General features: G+C 34.1%; 2 protein-coding genes across 3 annotated transcripts; one reads left to right on the forward strand and one right to left on the reverse strand.

Annotated features, from left to right (window-relative positions):
- Positions 1–67: 67 nt before the first annotated feature.
- On the reverse strand, positions 68–3,451 carry LOC144844464 (BTB/POZ domain-containing protein 19-like). The gene is given in 7 exon segments (XM_078701400.1): positions 68–383; positions 560–572; positions 574–680; positions 1,208–1,339; positions 1,804–1,986; positions 2,638–2,851; positions 3,276–3,451. Coding segments are annotated over 7 exon segments (864 nt in total). The 5' UTR covers positions 3,359–3,451; the 3' UTR covers positions 68–251.
- A 1,376-nt stretch (positions 3,452–4,827) lies between these two features.
- Positions 4,828–24,103, forward strand: LOC144844430 (transportin-1-like). 2 transcript variants are annotated; one of them, XM_078701333.1, is made up of 22 exons: positions 4,828–4,938; positions 5,892–5,967; positions 6,422–6,678; positions 7,262–7,395; positions 9,319–9,400; positions 10,502–10,624; positions 11,278–11,396; positions 11,884–12,052; positions 12,704–12,764; positions 13,516–13,668; positions 14,120–14,292; positions 14,776–15,000; positions 15,360–15,554; positions 16,325–16,483; positions 16,942–17,029; positions 17,777–17,875; positions 18,098–18,193; positions 18,593–18,668; positions 19,075–19,174; positions 20,484–20,558; positions 21,291–21,424; positions 21,743–24,103. In XM_078701333.1, exons 1-21 carry the CDS (start codon positions 4,828–4,830, stop codon positions 21,396–21,398), a joined length of 2,679 nt encoding a protein of 892 aa, XP_078557459.1. In that variant the 3' UTR covers positions 21,399–21,424; positions 21,743–24,103. The 2 variants fall into 2 exon arrangements, with proteins under 2 accessions (XP_078557459.1, XP_078557460.1); XM_078701334.1 differs by having other exon boundaries at positions 21,291–21,420; positions 21,741–24,103.
- Positions 24,104–25,056: the final 953 nt, after the last annotated feature.

Genomic DNA, 25,056 nt, shown 5'->3' on the forward strand with positions numbered 1-25,056 from the left:
ACATTAATTATACTACTTTTTAAATATGATTTAATAGCAAGCACCTTTTACTATACTATAATTAAAACTCCTAAATGTAACTTTCACTTTTAAAATACTGTACCAAGGGTGTGGGCTAGTTTTGGTATGGGGAGATAAGACTGAAGATTTTAATACAATAATACCACAGTACAAGCAAAGATTTTTTTTGACAATGCAGTGTTTGCTTTGGGCAGAATTCTTTCCCCTAGTGTACACCCTTGTGTACATCATTAAGCGTCCCATTTCTGTAAACCTTGATGGCATTCTCTATTACGTGTACCCCTCCTCAACCTTGTCTGCTCATCTCCAGTAACAGACTGATGCAATGCGTGAAATTTCCAAGCAAAGGCCATCTTCGAAACCTGAAATTTAAAAAGCCAATCACGATTACATTACTTCCTTTTCTGTCCACATGCGCAAACCTCCATAACTAGCTAGTGTTCTAGTATACGACATTTAGGACGGTAATTTCAAGCTTTGTATTGGAGTCAGCTTTAAGCAATTAATATTTATGCTGTATAATAGTAATGGTAGTTACTGGTATAAAGTTATTCTTGTCTTGTTTCAATTTCTGTAAGTTCATCAGGTGATAACAGCGAAAGTCGTATGTGTTGGACAACGTTTTTAGCTATAAGTTCTGCTGACTTGCTTAGCACAGCCTGCAGAATAGAAGTTCATTGTTGGAATAATTTTATATAACAACTAAAAAAATAATTGGTCAGATGTTTGCCCTACTCTGACGTAATTTGTACTTCATACAAAAAAATTAATAAATATAGATATCGTAAATATAAACAGATTACCAATTTTCTGAAGTTCTCGATAATAGGGGAAAGCATTAAGCAGATTTAGATTTACAACCCCCCCCCCCCCCCCACCACCACTCACTCACTCACTGTTGAAAGGTGAAAAAACGGCTAATACTATAAGCAATATTTTGTTAATGCAGACCCCATACAGTACCTCCTGTTCAGTCTCCTTTAACCTTATCCTTGATCTGCCCCTGTTACGTGCTTTTTGTAGGTCATAAAAGTATATATAGGAGGAAGAGTGTTGTTGAAACGTGTTTAATATTGTTAATTTAAATCTGGTCTTCATTTGCGAATAATATGATACATAGCTTCCTAGATACACAGTTAATTTTTACATCAGGCAAGGGTTATCCCTCTGTGTGCCTCTCACTTACAGAATTAATTTTTGCCCATTCTTTCACTGCTTGTAGTATGATCAGCTCATCCATCAACAAACGATTGCTTTTTAATATTTCAATAACAGCTGATTCTGACATTTCTAGAAATCCTTGCGTTTTGAACACATTCTATTAAAATAAACAAAAACAAAGGAGGTAAATATATAGTATATTGGTATGTAACTCTTGAAAAGTCCACGAGAAACACTTCATATATTCAACATATTATTATAGACGGTAAAAAATAAATGGCAAAAGCAGTTTAGCTGTCAAAAAGAGGGAGCGTGCCACCAGGTGCAACCGCCCCTGTGGTGTGAATTAAAAGTGTATTTCAACAAATAAAACATATTTGTAGACATGTACTATATCATTTTTACATACAGTACTGTAAATTGATGAATACATTTAAATACAAATGAAAAAATATGCTAAAAGTCATAAACTACATTTATTATATTCCTTAAGGTCTGTCTACACTATCAAACTGTATGTAACATAAAAATGTCCATATGTGGACATGATGACATCATATCATTACCATATTATTTGGGCACATCACACAAACTAGTTTGATAATGTAGACAGAGCTTTACCTCAGTGTTATCTTCAATATAACTGATTGCTTTAAGTTGTAAGTCGGATTGTCCATAGGTAACGGCTGCCTGCATGGATTCACAAGCGTTTTGCAAGTTTATATTCTCAACAAGAAACTTTGTACAAAGACGTTTAAGCTCATCCAAACCGTATTCAATAGAGGACGCTAATAGATCAACAGCCTGAACAAAACACAAACAACTATTTTAGCTTTTCTATTCAGATTAAAGCAAGGTTCACACTGAGCCTGAATTTGTTTTGGGCTATGTCATGTTTTGTACAGAATGAGTTATCCAGGATCAGTGTGAATGTTGCTTAAGAACTTTTAAATAAAACATTATGGTTCAAAATTGAAATGGTGACCGGTAACAAGTGAGTGGGGTTCCACAGGGCAGTGTAATTGGACCGATACTATTTATAATAATCATTTACAGTACCTGAAGTGGTTGATTCAAAGGTGAAGATTTTAGAGTGGAAACCCCTCAGCGATCACAATACTCTACAAAAGGATTGATGAATTATTTGAGTGGGTGTCATCTTTCCTGTGTTTTCCATTAATGCAGGGGTGGATTCAAGGGGAGCACAGCTGGCACGGGCCTCCTCTAAATTTCACAAATTGTAATGCGAAAGATAGTACATCAAATCCCTTTTTTTTTCAAAATCCTAGACCCGCCACTGTAATGAATATTTTGGGAACCTTTTATTTTCTGTTTCTGTTATGGTATTATGTCTGTTATATGGGAGACATCAAGAGGTGTCAAAACAAGGAGGTTATTATAAACTGTAGAGACCTTTTCAATATTGAATAACATTAATTATTTATAAATACTTACTGTTTTAACATTCAAAGTTACACAGTTTGTGTAAAGGAATTCCAGAACGGCTAAAAAAACGTCAGGGTCTACATCCGTCAGCACCAGTGGAGTACAAATATCAGAGTGACTATGGTCGGCAAACATTGCACGGAACACCTCACAACGATATGCCAAAAGACAACGATGGGCGAATATAGGTTTCTTTGATTCACCGACTAGGAATTTGACATCGCTATAAATAAATATTGTTTAATTAATTTCTGTTCTGTGCCTGTTAATTAATATAGAAAAATTGTTAGATACATAATATATACATTATAAATATTGGATGAGAGTAGGGGGAGGAGTGGGGGTTGGGGAGGTGTAGGCGGTTGAGGAGTGGGGCGTAAAGGCCTAAGGCAGTGTAGGCCTAAACACACAGACATTTTTTACGTAGTAAAAGTACATCTTTATCCAATACTGGTTCTAATTTATCTCCAACTGTTAGGCCTACAATTCACTGACGGAGAAGCGCAGAGAATCAATATGTTGCCTGTCAATAACCAATCTCAACCTTATGTTTTGCTTGCTAGATACGATAGCACCGGCCGATGTAGTGCTTAAAGTTTCTATAGTCGGATTAATGTAAAACTACAAGTTAAAATGCGCATACGAACCTAAATTCACGCTGGTTTACTAATCGCTTCATATCCTTAGAAAACGATGCAATACTTCCCTCCATAAATCTTTCATTTGCCATGACAGTTAATGATACGTTAGCTACTATAAACTTACTACTATACTTAGTATTAGTCACCGCCTTTTTAAGTGCAGCAGTGTACTGTTTACTGTTGCTAAGTTTACTTCCTATGAAACGTCATTGTTGCATACGGCGACAGCGTTAAAACACCTCTCACAAGGTTTTTTTTTGTCGCATATGTCATTCCGTAAGTATTTCAACACATTAATAGGCCGGGGGGTAAAACCATGAAGGTGGTATAACTATAACATTTATTTCTTCAAAAAAATGTTTAGGTTACTTTTAAATGTATTGGCCCCCTTTATATTACATTCATGTTCATGTTATAATTGTAGGCCTATATGCTACTGTCACGGCGCCACACAATCTATAGTGATTTCTCAAGAGCTAACTAGACTTTAACCAATAATATACAAACTTTCAAACTTGTTCACATCCCTGGTGACTGTTATCAATCCTCCTCAATGTATCGCCATTAAAGTTGCAAGAGACATAAATTATTATAAAGTTCTGATCATATGTTATTTGGTAGAGATAATGTGTTGTGGATCAAAAAAAGAAATGTATGAGTTGCTATTCTATAATTCTATATTATATAACACCTAAATAAATTCCTGTCAAACAGAGGCAGGACGACAGGTGGCGCTGTTGTATTTCAATGTAATTTCTGTATTCTAAATTTTTTTTCATCCGCGAAACGTTTTTTTTTTCGTACACAAAATGTTTAAAAAAGTACTATTAAACGATCGTTTAATAGTGCGTACTATTGCACGCCATGTGACCCACAATCGTCCAATCAAATGACAGGAATTTATTTAGGTGTTATATAATATACAAATAATGAATGTTTATGAGTGTAATGGTACAAATAATGGCATGAGGTGAATGATGAAAGGTTATATCAACGAGGCAACGCCGAGTTGATATAACCTTTCATCATTCACCAAATGCCATTATTTGTACCATTACACGAATATTAAACATTCATTATTTGTATAATATACTCTCCGGCCTACGATTTGAACCATTTCTCTGTTTTACCTTGATATTATAGTATTTTATTGAACGTTAATTCTTTTAGTCTCAGTGTTAAAATGTCCATGTTAAAATGTGAGTTGAAACGAATGAAACCCGTTTTTTAATACTTTCACATAAAATTAAATTCTACAGTAGGCCTATTATTAGGCTTTATAAGTATTTTAAGAATAACTTTTATTTAATGATTATGATTTTCTCAACAGCCTTACACCATTATCGTATTATCAAGAAGGTGCCTTGTATAATATTATTACTAGGGATTGAATATTTCAATTTTAGCGCGAAAAAGTATAAAGTAGTTTTCGGATATTTTCGGATTTGATCGGCAACAGTCGTGTGGCATGGTGTGGCGCATACGAAAAAGAAGAGAGCGAATGAAAAAACCTATTTCGTGTTTCGTTTCGCCACCCACCACCAGCGATCAGCACAAAATGGCGACTGTAACGGCGTGGCAACCTGAACCTGCCGGACTTGAACAAATTGTACAGTTATTGAAAGAGTCTCAGAGTCCTACAACAGAAGTGCAACGAGCTGTACAACAAGTATCCTTTGCCTATATTTTACACTGAACAAATACCTCAGTACTCGATTTTAAATGTGTTTTTATCGTGCTTTTTTCACAGCCCCTCTAGCCTGGAAAGAGCTACAGTAGCTAGCTAGGTAGGCCTAGGCCAGTCAACACAACGGGGTCACGTTGTTCTTCCGCATATAATCCGTAGTGGATTGTTTGGGATTTGGGCGGTAGACCTAAACATGAAGCAAGGTTATTTTCAACAATAACGATGCGTCACGAATTGTTGTATGAATAAACATCTTATTAGTTATGATCATGATAGATAGAAATAATACAATTATTTCTTGAAAATTGCTGTCAAGACAAAACCTTTTTATTTTCAATAGCTGACAATATCAATATTAGTTTACTAGCCTAGGCCTATATAGGTCAGTCAGTGCCTACTACTCTAGGCCATAGAAATGTATATATGGGTGGAATGGAAATTACAATTATTATTTAGTTTGTCAAAGATTATGGTTCACTCTGTAGGGATTATTCTATGCAACACAATTTTATTTTATACACTATGTATGGCTACAGGTATGCCTAAATTAGTAAAATGTTTTCTCTGTGATCAACAATGGCAGTGAATCGTAGATTTACCTAAACCTCAGATAACTAAAAAAGAACCCACTCTAAATAAACCCGGTGGTGGTTATATGCATTATTTTCCCCCTTTTCGATTAAAGTACAGCATGGTTTATCTTTAAAAAAAATTAAATTTTGTATATTGCACAACAATGGTAAACCCACTCACTGTAACAGCCTAGCTCCTGATGATTTATTGAATTGGGAAGAATAGTGTTAGGTTAAATCAAGCAATACAATTACATTATTTTCTCATAGAATATAAATGACATGTGTTTGAATAAAAAATAATTTGATAAATAATTAAAATAAAGCATATTTTTTATATAATTCCTTAATAATGTGTTTTAGAAATTGGAATCACTAAATCAGTTTCCAGATTTTAACAACTATTTGATATTTGTGCTGACTAAACTGAAAACTGAAGGTAAAATTTATGTACATCATAAGTGGTTGCACCAGGTGCACTAAGTTTAATTTTGCCATAAATGCATACATTCCAACACTCCCGTTTGACTGGGATTTTAGGCTCTAACATCATGCCCCCGGATTACTATTATTTAATATATTGTACGACCATCGTCAGTCATAATTTTTTTATTTTTTTCCCGATACCACTTGTCATGCCCTGGTCTCAATAATAAGTAGAAGGTGTGGTTGACCTGAACAAAACCCACCGTTTTTTAACCTCAGATGTTGGCATGTATGTAAATGATAAGATTGATTTTGTATAAAAACAATTTCACTTATAAATCAAGGTGGCATATACCTTTAGGGATCATTTTTACATTAAGGTTACTTAGAATTGAGGGCATGTATGTATCCCAGGTTGGAATTAATACTTGTTTGATTGTAAATCTATTTTAATGTTTTGTATACAGATGAACCTACTAGATCTTTAAGTGGGCTTATTCTTAAGAACAATGTGAGGGCGCACTTTCACAACTTCCCAGCGGAGACAACTGAATTTATCAAAAGAGAATGCTTGCAAAATGTAGGAGATCCATCACCGTTAATTCGGGCCACCATCGGTATTCTGATCACAACCATTGCAACAAAAGGTGAACTACAGAATTGGCAGGAACTTCTGCCGGCACTTTGTCACCTTCTGGATTCGGAGGACTACAACACATGTGAGGTGAGTTCTTGATATGCTGCATAAAACTCTGTCTACACTATCAAACTAGTTTGGTAAAAAGTGTGATGTGCCCAAATATGGTAGTGGTATTCCCAAACATGGAAGTGAAATGACATCATGTCCATATATGGGCATATCATTTTTTTTGTGACATGTTTGATAGTGTAGACAGAGCTTAAGAGGATAGTATACAATGTTCATGAGTTGAATGGGTAGAATGCTTTCATCAGTTGAAACTGTCAGTCTAGCGAGGTGGAAGCCAAGTTAAATAGTCAGTCAGGTTTTCGACGAACAAAACATTCATTATATGTTTTATAATACACCTTCTGTTCTAAAGTAAACTGGTATTCAATCAATCTGCTGCTTATATCTTTAATCAATGTTGAAAACGAGGAGGAAAGGTGGACCATTAAAAAAGGCAGTGCTCCTATTTTGGTTGTTGAGTTAGAAAAGTTTTAGACACAACAGTCAGCCTTACTTTGCCCAAAACAGCTTCCATGTAATAGAACCATTTAATAGAACTTTTTTCATCCAATAGAATGAATAGTGAATAGTCAATTTAAACTAGTGTTTCTTTTTATAGGGAGCATTTGGTGCATTACAGAAAATATGTGAAGACTCTGCCGAGGTGCTAGACTGCGATAGCCTCAACAGACCACTTAATATTCTCATTCCAAAATTTCTACGATTCTTTAAGCATACAAGTCCGAAAATAAGGTGGGTATACAGACACAGTTAAAGTGCTAAATCCTGCTTAAATTAAATTTCTTTGATTAATTAAAACAAAAATGTAATGCGTTTTGTAGGTCTGTTTCAAAGTAAACTGAGTATAGTATAAAGATTAGGCGTCATCTACAAATTATTTCAGACCACAGAGACGCGTCTGGAAACTTGCAACCCATCAGACGCGTCTGTGTCCAATGCTGAACCTCATTAACGATCTATTATGAATATTCATGAGCTACCCAATCGCGGCAAAGACGCGTCTGTGTGATTGAAACCCGTCTTCGCTGTTAGTAGGTAAAACAATAGAAAACGCGTCTGAGTGATTAAAACCCGTCTGTATTGCTTGTATGGTGAAACAACATTGGTATCATTTCACAGAACCAACAAATCTGAGACTAGGCCTAGGTTATCCTAATTTGGACGGAAATTCGCCGATGAGACGACATCGGGCCTGTGGACCTCAGCTCATGCAGAGAGAGAGTCTAGGCTAGCCTAGTTTCGGCGGCCTACACTAGGCCTATAAATTATTTAACGCTCCTACCTTGGTTGGGTTGTCGACACCTACCTAGGCCTAGGCTAGGATATGAAAAATAAATATATATTCCATATTAAGATTTAACATAGGCCTAGGGCCTAGGCCTTTTAAAATGATTACGACATGTGTAAAGAAAAAGGCTCGACCAGAATTTGGAGGGGAAAAAACATGTGAGCAGTTTAGAGCTAGAGAGAGTATTATGTTTCATGTCATGTGACACAAAATCCAGGTACACGATCTTAATGACTGTTTTATCGTCGTCAGACGGCAGCCACCCTCTCGTAAAAAACATGCGAGAGTTTGCGGTCAGAGAGTATCGCGTTTCATGCCATGTGACAAAAAAAACTAGGTCTGTATTTATTACGGTCTTCTCTGTCGGCAGTCTTTTTGAGCGACCGACTGAAAACGTTCTGATACTAGGCCCTATATTTAGAATGAATTGTTTACGATCTTTTTTTCTTGGCATCGTTCTGGATGGACTGGACGTTCGCTATATTATGTTTATTAGTTGGCCTGTTCGTTGAGGTTCACCTGTGTTGGATCGTGTCTCTACGTTTACATCGTGGGAAATTTATATTTATATTCGCCGTTGAGTAGGTAAACACGCACGAAGGAAACGATTACGATTAAAAAATATTATATATTTACAACTTGGTCCTCCGCCAGTTAAATTTAACACATTAATTTCACACCTTCTTACTTCACTAAGAACATCGTAGGGTTGTTTATTTAGGTTACGAAGTTCAGAACGTACGTAGCTCATTGAAAGTTGTTTATTGAGGTTACGAAGCCAAACAATGGAACCTACGAAGCCAACAACGTAGCCTACGAAGCTACTTCGTAGGTAAAGTTGCAGTATTTTCTTTCTGTACTGTAGGTCAATAGTTTGAGTGATTCCATGTTTCAAAAGTTAACTTTAACGTTTTTGCATGTGGTAAATTCACTCTTCAGCACAAGAAAAATAAAATCGCAAAAATAAAAGGTCGCGAATAAATAGAAACGAAAATTTGCGCGTTACAGTATACTCTGTCGGCGGTAAAAGGGTATACCTGTACTGATTTGTTTGTCTTACTGCCGGTTGTAAATAATAATTTAACATCACGCTCTCAATGAATTCACTTGTATGTAGCGCGTTTAACACCAGTACACAGTATAACAATGTGCAGTCAGCCGTATATAGGGGCGGGGCCATAGTCGAACATGCATATTGGGGTCTAGACGCAGCCAAATCAGACGGGTTTTGAGACGCGTTTTTGGGTAAACAATAGAAAACGCGTCTGGACGCTGATTTGTGGTCTGAAACAATTTGTAGATGACGCCTTAGGTAATTTGTCATATTTTGCAATACATTTTTTGCATATTATTTTTTATTATTTCAGATCTCATGCTATAGCTTGTGTGAACCAATTCATTATCAGTAAGACACAAGTTCTTATGCTGCATATTGACGACTTTATCAAAGTAAGTTGCCACCATTTTGTCAATGTTGCCAGGATCTTATTTTGAGAATACTGCATAAACCTACAGTTGCAAGGGATGAACATGGGTGTGTCCACAGCCCACAATCATTCATTTTCTATTTACTACTTACCACACCATTGTTCATTATTACCCATCCAGGAAATCATGTCTGTCCAACCTTCCATTTCCTTGTTGAATAGCCATTGATATCCGATTTGATCTAATATATATCATTTTTACTCGGGGTACCCGAGTCTAGGACTTATTTTCTCCTCCTCCATCTGGACACTATTGAGTAAAAAGTGCGATTTATAAAGTACTACTCCTCCCTTATTCGTTGTAGTATTGAGCTCGGTTTTAGCATGAATATACTACAGGGACATGTCCTCAAAGCTGTAGAGCCGGATTTTTAAATTTCATACCGGATGCAGCCATATCACGTCTCGAAGATGGTACCGTATAGCCGTGTTTGGTAGCGCGGTTATTGATGTGTATGTGACGTTACATCCGGTCTTATGACGTCATTACAGCTTCTTTCGCTGTACCCCGAGTATTGCACATTCGTGCTTGTTTTAATCAAATTTTTATTTTCATTATGTTGCATTCTAAGTGTTAAATTTTAATGAAATGTTATTATGATCACTAATTTCGGGCATCTAATCAACTACTATTGCCTAAATTGTATAGTATTAATTAAGTATAAAATTAAATGAACCACGGATGAACAACAGTATTTTTATTTTTTGATTATTATTTCTTTACACTGGGTGTCAAAGACTGGGTCTCCCAAAGGGTCAAGACGATGAGTGGCTGTGTGTGTACTAGTACACTAGGGTAACCCCTTACTCCTCTCGGAAGATGTAATGGGTTCTTTAAAGTGCACATGAGCTAGATGTTTACACTGGACGACCTATGGTTTATAGTCCGAGAAGACTCGTTCAACCACCAGAACCTCGAACCTTTGTTAATATCGTCAGCTATGTATTACGGTTCCACTGCCTTAACCGATCAGCCACTTACTTGTATCTTTAAGCTGTACTTCTGTATTTGAATAAAATTAAACAGAAATTCATTCAATATTCTTATTCTATTTTTACCTAGAACTTGTTTGAGTTAGCAAATGATGATGACAATGAAGTCAGAAAGAATGTATGCAGAGCATTGGTCATGCTGCTTGAAGTTCGACTGGATATGCTCATACCACATATGCAGAATATTATTGAGGTATAATATTTCAATGATATTGTTTAGTAAATCTCTAAAATGCTCATACCACATATGCAGAATATTATTGAGGTATAATATTTCAAGGATATTGTTTAGTAAATCTCTAAAATGCTCATACACATATGCAGAATATTATTGAGGTATAATATTTCAAGTGATATTATTTACTAAATCTCTAAAGTCAAAACACACTCATTGGGTAGGTTCACATTCACCATTGATCATGCTTACTGATCATGATCAAATCAGTCATTTTAGGTGAACGCTGATCAACTAACATGCTTAGCTTAATCAACATGATCAAGTGGAGCATATTAGTGACCAAACAAAGTGTCCCCTTAATAGGGTTGATGGCAGTGTTAAAACATATATTACTTTACATACCTGTAATATGTGTGTTCCCTGAATAGAGGTGTCCCCTGAATAGTGGTGTCCCCTGAATAGAGGTGTCCCCTGAATAGAGGTGTCCCCTGAATAGAGGTGTCCCCTGAATAGAGGTGTCCCCTGAATAGTGGTGTCCCCTGAATAGTGGTGTCCCCTGAATAGTGGTGTCCCCTGAATAGAGGTGTCCCCTGAATAGAGGTGTCCCCTGAATAGTGGTGTCCCAAAGGATGGGATATATTGTACTTATCAATATATACATTTCACAGTATTTGTTGATGCGAACTCAAGATAACGATGAATCTGTTGCACTAGAAGCTTGTGAGTTTTGGTTGACTTTAGCAGAGCAACCTGTTTGTAAAGAGGTTCTGGCTGGTCACCTTCAGAGGTAATTACAATGCTCAATTGTTCTTTGATATCAACTGTCCTTCACTCACAATGGACATGTAACGCTGTGTAGTGTTACTGCCTATTTAAGGTAATAAATAGTCAATAGTTTGACATCCGAATTGTTATATTTGCAGTTTTTTATGACTTCATATGAACTCTGTTGAACACATCCTAAACCATACTGGGATTGATGTGTTCATAAAATGAACATGTAAATTATTAGTTTAAATTTAACTGAACAATGTTCCAAACTCTTTGTATGAAACATTCAATGGAAGAGGTAATGCGAGTAACATATCTTGCCTAAGGATACAATATATGGTGCAATATGGCACAGAGAGGTTTTGAACCCATGCCTCCCACATGCTAGCCCGATATCCCTTACCATATATCATATTGCTCTAGCCAAGATAGATGTTGCATATTGCTCTAGCCAAGATAGATGTTGCATATTTCTATACATTTATTTATTTGTTTTTTCTTAGACTGGTTCCAGTACTTGTGAAAGGAATGAAATATTCCGAGATTGATATCATCCTTCTGAAAGGAGATGTAGAAGATGATGAAACAATTCCTGATAGTGAACAAGACATAAAACCTCGCTTTCACAAATCTAAAACCCACTCTCAGCAACATACTAATGATGATGAGGATGTAAGTTATTCTATGTTTTATTGTTTTTATTTGACTTCAGTCAATACAAATTATTTCAACTTACTAAAATATTTGTATGAAAGAGTATGTATTCCTCGTTCAACGAATAGACAATTATTTCTTTCAGAACACTAACTGTTTTAAGTTCTTTAAAGCAAATTGTTATTCAATTTCGTTCTTTCCTAGGCATGTGACCTACATTTGTTTCCTTATATGCATATGTGTATAGAAGCCTCTGGCCCATTTACATATAAATTAAAATATATAAGACAGTTTATTTATAATTAATGTTGTCTTCTTTCAAAAGAAACATAAATATAGTAAGGTAGATTGTTTAGTTATTTAATATTTTTATTTGTCGAATTATGAATTTAAAGTGGGTCCATGTCCATGTGATAAAATCAGGGAAGTAACTTGTTTTGTTTGAATAAATAGGACAAACTATGGAAAATTGATATTCATCATTCAATGAAGAAACACACATTTTACAAATGCTGTTATTTCTAGGAATGTTAATTAGCTGCTTCTATCGTGAATCAAATGTATCAAATGTAAAAGAATAGCGCATAAAAAATAGCTAAACATAAAATGTTCAATCGTTGAAAAATGGAAGAAAATTTTGAATAATCATTATTTGCTTTTAACCAATAGAATGATTCGGATTCTGATTACGGAATGGACGATGATGATGCCTTGTCTGATTGGAATCTACGTGAGTAAAAACTTTGTGTTTTGGTAGAACCTTATCTATCTATATCATAATTCTTTTTTGGAATACTAAAGAATTTATATTTATACAGTAATATGTATACAAATGTATAATAAATATGTAAACATGTTTTATTTACAATGGTAGTAAGTAGGTATTGTTCAACAGAAAAATAAATCCTGTTTAGTGAGTCATAATGATTATAGTTTATAAGTTTCTTTTCTTTTGAGTATCTAGTTTATGTTATAATATCCGTGTTTAGTAGACCATGCCATTTTTTGCCTGGGAATTACTTTACCTAAAGCCTGACTTATGAGATGTATACATTTTTACCTTTCAAATATCTCAACTAAAGCCTGAATTTAAATAGGAGGTTTATCTAATTCCTGGAAAATATTTTAACTAAAGCCTGACGTATGAAATGTATTAATTTTTACCTTTCAAATACCTCAACTAAAGCCTGACTTAAAATAGGAGGTTTATTTATTGTCTTGGAATTAATTTACCTAAAGTCTGACTTATGAGATGTATTCAATTTTTACCTTTCACATACCTCAACTAAAGCCTGATTTTAAAATAGAAGGTTTATCTATTGCCTGGGAAATACTTTACCTAAAGCCGGACTTATGAGATGCATTCAATTTTTACCTTTCAAATACCTCAACTGAAGCTTGAATTTAAAAAGACGATTTATCTATTGCCTGGGAAATACTTTACCTAAAGCCTGACTTAAATATTATTATTTATTTTTTAGGTAAATGTTCAGCAGCTGCATTAGATGTTCTTGCAAATGTTTTTCGAGATGATTTAATGCCAATCCTCTTGCCTATATTAAATGAAACATTAGCCCATGCAGACTGGGAGGTCAAGGAATCTGGTATCCTTGTATTGGGTGCAATAGCTGAAGGTAATATCAGTGTGGATGTGTGTCTGTTTAAAGTATTGGGTAGGACCAGCTTTGTGCACAATGTCTATACAAATTACTTTATATATCTATGCTATTATGTAATATCATCCAGACAGTGGCGTAACAGGTATAAACGCTCACTGGCTAAACCCATGGGGCCCCGGAGATTATGGGGGCCCCTGAGCAGTGCCCATAGGAAAATAAAACAGGCATTAAAATATGTCTAAAAAGGCTAAAAACGCCCGAGGCCTCTAGCGTTGAAGGGCCACTTAGGGTTCCCTCAGGTCTGTTGTGAGATAAAAATTAATGAAAATGATCCATCATCCTCCTAGGACTCTCACCCAAATGTTTCTAGATTTTGGTATTATTTTTATTGTACTCATGTGATACATGGAAATGTGTGTATCAATTATTTTATTCGTAATTTTGTAATCTATTAATATTATAACAGGATGTGGAAATGCTATGGTACCACACTTACCTGAATTGACTAAGTACCTAATTCAGTGTCTGTCAGAGAAAAAGGCATTGGTTCGATCCATAACATGTTGGACATTGAGTCGTTATTCACACTGGATTGTCAGTCAACCACATGAAACTTATCTTAAACCATTAATGAATGTGGTAAGTACTAATTTATTGTTATGCATTGTATATTTCCTATTTTTTTGGGACATTTTGTGTTCTTGCTTGAAGGTGTAGATTAGTTTTAAAGCTTACAGCTTTTATAAAGCATATCTCTCCTTATATACTCTGTGTACTTTACATAGATGCTACAATATTGTCAGGGTTTAAAAGGGTGGGGGAGGGGTGATTACCTGAAACTATAGTATACAGTGTTTTCGTTGTCTACCTTTATAGAGGTCTGTTACCAGCTTACTATGTATTGGGTCAATAGGGTAGAAGTCTGTTACCTGCTTACTATGTATCATTGTAGTTGTATGTTTTGGTATTAGCAAAATTGTCTATGTTGATATAAAGTTTTTCGGGTACACCATGTATATTAGTTACGTTGAGTTTCTCGACGTTTTGATATGCTTAGGAGCTAGATCTGATGATTGTCTGCTCAAAGCAGCCCAGTCAAATATGCCATTTTGTATTTTATAGCTTTTACAAAGAATACTCGACTCAAACAAAAGAGTACAGGAAGCAGCTTGTAGTGCATTTGCCACACTGGAAGAGGAGGCTTGCACAGAACTCGTACCATACCTGGAAATTATACTACAAACACTAGTGTATGCATTCAGTAAATATCAACACAAGAACCTTCTTATACTTTATGATGCAATTGGTACTCTTGCTGATTCCGTCGGACATCATCTAAACAAGGAGGTAGATTAGTTTATCATATACAGTCGACTTTTCCAAAATTCGCCGCCGAGTTGGCCCATAACATCTTAAGCTCTGTCAAAACTATCAAACTAGTTTGACAAAAAAAGTGTGGTGCCTAAATATGGTAGTGATATGTCCAAATATGGTAGTGATATGACATCATGTCCATATATAGTGTTTCAGAGCTTTATGTAATATGAAAGAATTAAGTAGATTTAGGGCCTGTTTATACAACATGCTAAATCAACATGGTTCTACATTGACGTGTTGTATATAAACAGAAATTCAATAATTTGTTTGTTCAACAATTATTGATAATCATCTTAAAAATAATTTTTGTTTGATTATTAATTTGTTAGGAATATATTAATATGCTGATGCCACCTCTTATTGAGAAATGGAACACTTTACGAGATGAGGATAAGGATTTGTTTCCCCTGCTAGAGTGCTTGTCATCTGTTGCTACAGCTCTGCAATCTGGATTCTTGCCATACAGCGAACCAGTTTATCAGAGATGTGTATCATTAACTGAATCAACACTCGCACAAATACAGGTAGGCTAAGGCATAATTCGTGATTTGGTTGGAGGACAAGAAGTCTATGCTCACGCTAACCATTCACGTTTTCACAAATGGCTCCAATAAAGTTTTATGTAAACCACGACGACTTTGCCGCTATCGCCAGACTATAAGCGGTAACAATTGCATTACTTGCCTATCAACATTTTTTTTTGCGTCACTCGAGCCAATTAATTCTGTTCGGAGGCCTATTAATTGTACAGGCAAGTAGTTGGAAATCGCATTATCTGTAAATGTACATGCGCCCGACTAAGGAGAATTTATTTTGTGAATAGACATTATTTTTATTATAATTACGAACAGACAAACTGCACATGTGTCATGTTTTATTGTGTTTTAATCGCAAATTTTGAATGAAAAAAAGATAAAAACAATACAAGACAACAACCTACACATTTATTTGATGTATCTACCGAAAAATTTAGCCATTTTCATGGTTTTTAAATTTGTTAAATAATTTACAATTTTTCGAGAAAAAAATCGGCGACCTTTCGCAAATTTTGCGACAGCAAATTTGACCCTAGCGTGAGCGTAGGAAGTAGAGGGCATTTTAATACATACCCTCCTTTGTCACAAACGCTGAAAAATCTAGTATATATTGACTTCAGTAAGAAAGGGGTATCTGGCCATGGTGCCTGCATGACCCATTGTGACTGAAAACCATACCAGCATGGTAATAGTATAGTAACGGAGAAAGTGGCTTTAGTAACATTTATTAGAAAGTAAATATTATTTCTTGTTTTAAGGCTTCAAACCAAAATCCTGACCAAGTTGAGCCTCCAGATAAGGACTTCATGATAGTTGCCTTGGACTTGCTTAGTGGCTTAGCAGAAGGTTTAGAGAGTTATATTGAAGGCTTAGTGGCACGTAGTAACATAATGAGCTTGCTATACCAGTGCATGCAGGTGAGTCATTTTGACCTAGAGTAATTACTATAATAGAGAGAGAGAACACCTTCGGAGCACAATACATTAATATGGTTTGGCCATAGTGTTAAGCATTGCCTCTCATTCGTTTCATTCATCCTTAAAAAGAAGGCATTTTACTGTATTTGTATACATATTATATTTTTTTAACTGACGGTTAATGTGCTATTATGAATATGACAAAACTTATTGTAACCGATAAAAGTTATTAGTTAGGAATTATTCATTTTATAACCCATGATTTTTGAGAGATAAGCCCTTTTATAACAAATTTTCAAATATTCTATCTATTAAAAGTAAGTCGGGAACATGGGCACTAGTTGATCAAGCCCAATACAAAAAAAAGATTACAATATGTACAATATACTAAGAAAATGTAAAATGTTAATATATTATTTTGCAAGAAAAAAATATGAGCTTTTTAATTTATTTTGTAGGATACAATGCCAGAGGTTAGACAGAGTTCATTTGCATTGCTAGGTGATCTTACCAAAGCCTGTTTCCAACATGTTAAACCATGTATTCGTAAGTTCAATTCAAGTTCACATTTATTTAGCCATTTGCATGGATTGTGCCAAGAAAATGTATTATTTTTTTATAGTAGTTGTTTCCTCAACAGCAGTGTTTGTAATCATTGTAAGTTCATGACTGGGGCACTGGTCACAATACACAACAATAGTTCTTTTGTTTCAAAACCATGATTAGTTCCACACTTTTAGAGTTTACAAGAATAAAAGATTGTGAAGAAAAGACAGGTTTCGGAAATGAATTCCACATTTTATAAACAGTCCATATATTTGTGTTTTTTTTATATTTTCAATAGGTTATTTTACCAAGTGATAACAATTACAAAGAATTGGATGCATATATCATTTTTGTTTTCAAAATAATCATCATTTCGTAACCATGAAAATAACATGCATGTATAATTCACCTCACTTAAGGGTCTTTCACACCTGTTCGGCACGGTTCCGGTTCAGCGAATTGAACATCAATGTTTCGTTTTCATGGCGGTCCACGTGGCTATGCGCCAATCGATATGCACATAGCCGCGTGAAAACGACACATTGAAGTTTGATTTGATTTTCCGGCGTCAGACCCTTTATACCGCTAACCATGACATATGAACATGGTCTAACTAAGTGAGGTGAGCCGTTACATCATTGGAAATGCTGTTTTCATCAGATCGCCTCTTATTGCATAAGAACAGCTGTCGACGGCTTCAAACATAAACACAAACAAACAATGAATAAAATTATTATTTATTTACAGCTGATTTTCTGCCAATTCTTGGACAGAACTTAAACCCGGAGTTTATATCTGTGTGCAACAACGCTACTTGGGCAATAGGAGAGATATCTATTCAAATGGGTAAATCATTTTTAACTGTAATTTGTTAACTAAAATATGTGTCTCTATTGTGTGTTTAATCTTTGTTAATTAATAGCTCTGTCTAAAACAATAAATTTGAAATGTTAAATGTTAATAAATAAATTTAAGATATGACTAATGGCAGAATCAACCAGATATCAAGCCAAGGAGCTCCAAAATTTTTTAATTCATACTTTCAATTTTGTTTTAAACGTTTTATAGGTAGTTCAATGGCTGAATATATCCCCTTGGTACTAAATCAGTTGATTGAGATTATCAACAGGCCGAACACGCCGAAAACGTTACTCGAAAACACAGGTTAGTAAACTGAGAATCAACTATAATAAGTACACATGTCGTCAGTGACACCACGAAGAGACACTAACAGCGTAGTCATTTGACATAACCATACGTTTTACAAAAAACGCGGTTTACTAGAGAGCTTTACGAAACACATAATTTTAGCTTAAAGAAATTTTCATTTATATGTTTTATTTAAATACTTGTAAAGGTAGAAAATTCAGCTATTAAAAGGTGTAATCTTGTTAATTAATGAACTAGTATGGTAAGGTTAAACATTAGTTCATGCGCATAGTGTCTAGCCACATTAGTGTCACTTCGTGGCATCGCCGACGATATGCATGATCACTCTCTACAAAAGTCTATATATTCTCACTTTATGCAAATCCAGAATAATCACATGTTTTTTTCTAACAGCTATCACTATTGGTCGTTTGGGATTTGTTTGTCCAGAAGATGTAGCGCCGATGTTACCACACTTTATACGCCAATGGTGAGTGAGTTTTCTTTTATAATACCTAAGTGTATCCTTGCCATTTCATTGGTTGATTTCATATCACATGCATTATTTTCAGGGCTCACAGAATCTTAAATTGTTCTCATTTTCTTTCAAGGGTTAAGCTACTATTGTGCTTTTTTTTTTTTTTTTGTAGAAAGAATTTTATGCATTAGACTTTTTAATAATGCGTGACTGAAATCCAAACTTTATGATGTTGATAACTGCTCAAGTCTATGGGCAAAATTTACAAAACAAATAATTAATTTTGGTATTAAATGAGGAATATATTTTCATGAGTTATTTAACTCAGTTGTGCCTTGTTGAATAGAACAGTCAAGCATTCAATTGGAACAAATATTCCTGTGAAATATACCTGTGAAATGTTTTTGTTTATGTTCAGGTGTACGTCATTACGTAATATCCGAGACAACGAGGAGAAAGATTCAGCATTCCGTGGTATCTGTGCTATGATTAGTATTAATCCAAATGGAGTTGTTCAGGTTAGTTGTGTTCTTTCTTTTAATATCTATCAGCTATTGGTAGATTTAACTATAGTAAGCAAAACTTAATGGGCAATAGGGATTTTCTTATTTAAACTGTATTCTTGAACATATATTTAGTTAAGAATTTTTCATAGACAAAAGGATTCAGATAATAAGTATAGTGTCAGAATAATGAACCATGTACAGTAGATTACATTTATTTAGTCAAGATAATTTAATAGACAAAAGACATTGAATCCATTTAGTATTAATGCCTTAAAATAGTAAACTACGTGTCTAAAAATAGAAAACTATGTACACTGTACAAAAGCACTGTAAATAATGTGGCTTTTGATCACACCACTTTCTGTCCGAATAGCTTGGCTAATCTCGCTTGGATAAATATGTACCTGTTATGTTCGAGTGTGCCTTATTTCTTTGTAAATAGCGACCAGGAAGTTAGGTACAGTTGTGTGCAATTGCTTGGCTTAAGGCCAGCCTTGACCCTTGCTACAAGTGCGCTAGCACATTCAGGAAATGTGTTTTGTTATATAGGTGTAATAGTAGCATTAACAATATAACCTGAGCCATTTTTTTTCTATCAAAAACTTGTTTGTAAATCATAATCATTTGTGGTATTTTATTGTAGATGTTATTTATGTAATACAAGTACTGTAATGTAAACATTGTAAGGCGTTATATGATTGTTCTATGCATCCTAGTGAGCTAAGAAAACATGATGAAAACACCCAATATATTAATATACCATAAATCACAAACAGTTAGCCTTTTACTGTAGCAGTCTTATATTTTTGTAGCTATGGACAAGATCCTACCTTCTATATATTACTATAGTTATAAATCCAAAGACAATTTACTGAAAAAATGACAATGCTGTGGGTATCAGTGGCTGGATCTTTAAAAAAAAAAAAAAAAAGCGAAAAGCTAAATCAAAACGATAAAGTAAAACAGCCAGAAAAGTTAGAAAGAAAACTTACTATAGTTATAGTTAGAAAACATTTAAATTTGGGCATTTCGGATTATTTACTGTACTAACAATTTATGGTGGGAAATGTTGTGTAAACACAATAGTACAGGCTACTTATTGCACTTTGTTATACTACAGTGCGTTGCATTGTTGCCACAAATAAACACTTCCTTATACAGCAATTTGTACCAGGTACAGTAAAAACAGAATTGGGTTGTTCAAGGTGAAATCAGGTCAACTCGCAATGATGATAATATCTGGATAAATCTTTTTTTTTGACCTGAATAATTCATATATTAAATAATTAATGGTATTGTATGTTATAATTTTTTTTTTTAGGATTTCATATTTTTCTGTGATGCAGTTGCCTCATGGGTTAATCCAAAAGAAGATCTAAAGGAAATGTTTTTCAAGGTGAGATATAAAACATATTTTTGTATAGTGCACATGATAGTGTGATTACTATCCTTCCTTGGTTGAAGAAATGATTATGCCCTCTACTGATCTGCAGTGCAGTGCCTAAATCCAGGTACAATTGCCTCCATGGACCCACCACAGCTATGCAGCACCTACCAGCTCAGCACACCAGTAGACGATCCCCTACTCTTTGCGAGTAGTGTACCAAGTTCTTCAACATGCACTGTGTACATGGGACCAACAGCTTTACGTCCCATCCGAAGGACTAGGCAATGAGAGTAAAGCATCTTGCCTCAGACACTGGTTTCGAACCCATGCCTCTTATCCTTTACGCCTTTATGTCGCCCTTGGTATGCGGTTGTACATTTCACGTAGAGAAGAAAGCTGCCAATTGTGTGGTTCATACCAATGATACCAACTGATGTCTTTACACACTTAACTCTTTTTGTTATTAAAATTATTATTACTTTTTTATTTAATTAGTACAAATTATTCAGCATCAAACTAGTTTCTTTCCTCATGCAAATCTTCTTTCAGCATCACAATGTGTAATCAACTACTAGTATTGTATTACAGGTAGAAATATATATGTCAAAAGTGGTAAATTTTCAGAAAGCACATCAATTATTGTAATACTTTATATATATATAGATAGTGTTTCTATAACTTGTAGTCTATGTACTAGATACATGCATTCTTGCTAATTTAAATTTGTTTGGTGTTTAATAGATCTTGCAGGGTTTCAAAAACGAAGTAGGTGAGGAAAATTGGAGACGCTTTTCGGACCAGTTCCCTGCGCCACTTCGGGAACGTCTAAAATCACAATATAGTGTTTAGCATTAAAGAAAGTATGATTTGAGTAAGTAAAATGTTGATTTGGATGGAAATCTAGGTCTAAAGCTCTGTCTACACTATCAAACTTGTGTGATGTGCCCATATATGGTAGTGATATGCTTAAATATGGTAGTGATATGACATCATCATGTCCATATATGGGCACATCACATTTTTTTTCACAAAGTTTGATAAGCTTGTTTTCCACTAGGCGAATATGTAGTTTGTTTGATTTGCGGTGACAGATCACTGTGTGTGTGGTGTTTGTTGCTGGTTTGAATAGATACAATTGAGAGTTTCATGTCAATAAATGCCATAAATAAAAAAAATGGGGTTTTTTTTCAGAGAATACTGACGAAAGAAGAAGATGCCCCACCAGGGCTGAGCAGGGATAAGGAAGTTCATATTTACCATCATATTGCTTCCAAGGATAAACTTATACCAATACCTGCACCCCTGCCTAGTTAAGTGCATGAATAGCTGGTAAGTTTTAAGATACTTAAGGGGCATTACATCATTTAAGTGAAACTAGGACTAGGATAAGCCCATCTGGGGCTTGGGGTGGGACGGTGGTGTTAGAACCATCAGCAAAGTAGGGGCGGTTGGATGTCATCAAAGACTTGTTATACAATGGTAGTCTGATAAACATCTTTAGGTTAGGTATCTAAGCTGCAAGAGGAAGGTTACCTAGGAGTTGATAGGATATAAAAACTAGGGTTAATGTTTAAGGCAATGGACGTTGTTATTATAGCAACTTAAGGGTCACAAAATGTAAACGAATTTAAGACGACTACAAAAATGTAAGAGGTTTAAATGTATTTTAGGTACACCATATAACTTGTATGGTGCATATGTCTGCTTTTGCAGCAAATGAAAAACATCGATATTGTATCTTAAGCTATAACATCATTTTTATTAACTTGAACATTTCTAAAAAAATATTTACCTATATAGTAAGTTAAATAAATTGTAATTTAAAGAAACTAATTAAGAAATGCAGTAAGGTTGAAATAGATTTGGATAGAACATGAATATGACTTAGTAATTGTCCAGTCAGTGTATGCAAGTGTGTGTCGCCTTTATTTTATGATGTCTTTTCTTTTTACTGCGTGGCACCAAAGATTAAAAGCATTAGAGCATGTTAAACATCTCATGACAGGTTTTGTGATTGAGGTTGTCACTGTGAGCTGATGACTGTTACAATCTATGGGGCTGTGCCGTATCTTTGGTGCTGTGTAGCTTTATTATAAGGTCTCTATTGATAACCTACATCAATCACTCAATCTACAATCAGTATGTTATATAATAATTCATTACACAAAGAAAACGTTTTCATACAGCATTTTAACTATCCACACTTATATACTGTACTGTATATATAGTCGTACAATTGTAGTTTCATTGAAATTAGGTTGTTGCTGTCATAAGGAGTTTATTTTGTCATCAAAATTTTCTATTATTTGGCATAAATTGTAATTACAAAAAAAACCTTATATTTTGATTGTCATCAGGACTTTCCAATTGCACAACACAACTACAATAATACCCCTTTTTGCCTGGAGTTTAAACACACTGGGGCAAACACTATACGTCCTGGTATGTGTGGAGTTTTGCTAGGTTATATGAAAGGGGCATACGTCTACAAAGCAATCGCAATGGTTTACCCTTTTGTGGCTGCGTTTTATTACAAAAGCAAAGAGGAGCCCTCCCAATGCTGATTGTTTTGTAAATATACGTCTTTTTCTTTGTGTGTGTTGTGTTGTGTAATTGAATAGTCCATATTAAATGAAATTCAATGACAGAAATATTTTAAACAAACTTGACTGATAAATTGATCCTTGAGTTTAAAGCACAGCATTTTGTACATTTATAAAACACAGGAAATTTAGTCATGAATGTACGTTAGGAATATCCCTTGCAGATGACTTAAAATCAACTTCATGGTTAACTTACAATTTAAGTGCTAAGGATTAACAAAATGAAATAAAGCAAATGTGATTTTATATATTTTACTAAATTATTTATCATAATTCATATCAATTTCACAGTTTGTCAATTAGCTCTTTAATGTGAAGACTACCTGTTAAATTATACATTCAATGAGTGTAGAGATAATTTAATCTAAAGTTATATGCTTTTATAAAAGTCAGTTTTTCTGTACTGTCACAAATCCTAAATTATTGTAACTTATTTCACATACTGTATGATTACATTTTTTAGTGTTTATAGTTATCTGTATTTATCACTAACCTACACAATGCATAATATTATATACAGTACTTGCTGTCAATAAATTAACATCTTAAACAGGCAAATAAAAACCGGAATTCACTCCAATCTTAACTTTCTTAAAATGTATGAACTGAAAACATTACTGTATCCAGTTTTGGGTTTACTTATGATGTTTATAAAAAGTAAAATTCTGATCATTAATGTAACATTTTGATGCTTATAAATGACATTCTGTTATATACATGTGACAGTCTGATACTTAATGTTTATAAGTGACATTTTGTTACATATGTCACATTCTGCTTAATGCAACATTCTGATGATTATACATCATATTCATATTTGACGTTCTGTAGCATTCTGATTTTCCAAGTGACATTCTGTTACTTTGTGTAATTCTGATGTTTATATGTAACATTCTGATGTTTATAAAAACATTCTGTTACTTAATGTAAAATTCTGATGTTTATAAGTTATATTAGTGACATTCTGTTACTTAATGTAACATTCTGATGTTTATAAGTGACATTCTGTTACTTAATGTAACATTCTGATGTTTATAAGTGACATTCTGTTACTTTATGTAACATTCTGATGTTTATAAGTGACATTCTGTTACTTTATGTAACATTCTGATGTTTATAAGTAACATTCTGTTACTTAATGTAACATTCTGATGTTTATATGTAACATTCTGATGTTTATATGTAACATTGTGATGTTTATAAGTAACATTCTGATGTTTATAAGTAACAATCTGTTACTTAATGTAACATTCTGATGTTTATAAGTGACATTCTGTTACTTAATGTAACATTCTGATGTTTATAAGTGACATTTTGTTACTTAACGTAACATTCTGATGTGTATTAAGTGACATTATGTTATTTAATGTAACATTCTGATGTTTATAAGTGACATTCTGTTAATACAGTAGTACATGTGACATTCTGATTCTTGGGTGACAATATGCATTTTATATAGATTGATGTACAGTATTAAAGTATATTAGGTACCTATTCAAATAATCAAATTGGAAGTATTACATAGTATAATAGTTGCAATAATTGCAATAATACCACTTTTTATAGGTTATCAATGTTACTATAGTGCAGAACATTAAATTATTCACAGGATGGCAAACTGCAATGCATGTTTCAAAACTGTATATTCTTGCATAAAAAAAAAGTGCTGACTGAATAATGCAATGATAATTGTAATGCATCGTATTTAGAAACTTAAGTTTAATTAATTTTGCTGGATCAAAAGATTTATTTAAGCAATAAGATGTATTTATTATGATTTTAAAATCATAATTAACAGTAGAAGGTATTAACAATTCTTGCACACTTTCATTAAGAGGACTTTTAGATAAGGTATATTAAGAATTATTTTTGAGCCAGGAAGCTAGATTTCTATAAGTTTTTAA

The sequence above is a fragment of the Antedon bifida genome, chromosome 6 (genome assembly GCF_963402885.1).
Source record: "Antedon bifida chromosome 6, ecAntBifi1.1, whole genome shotgun sequence".
NCBI lineage: Eukaryota > Metazoa > Echinodermata > Crinoidea > Comatulida > Antedonidae > Antedon > Antedon bifida.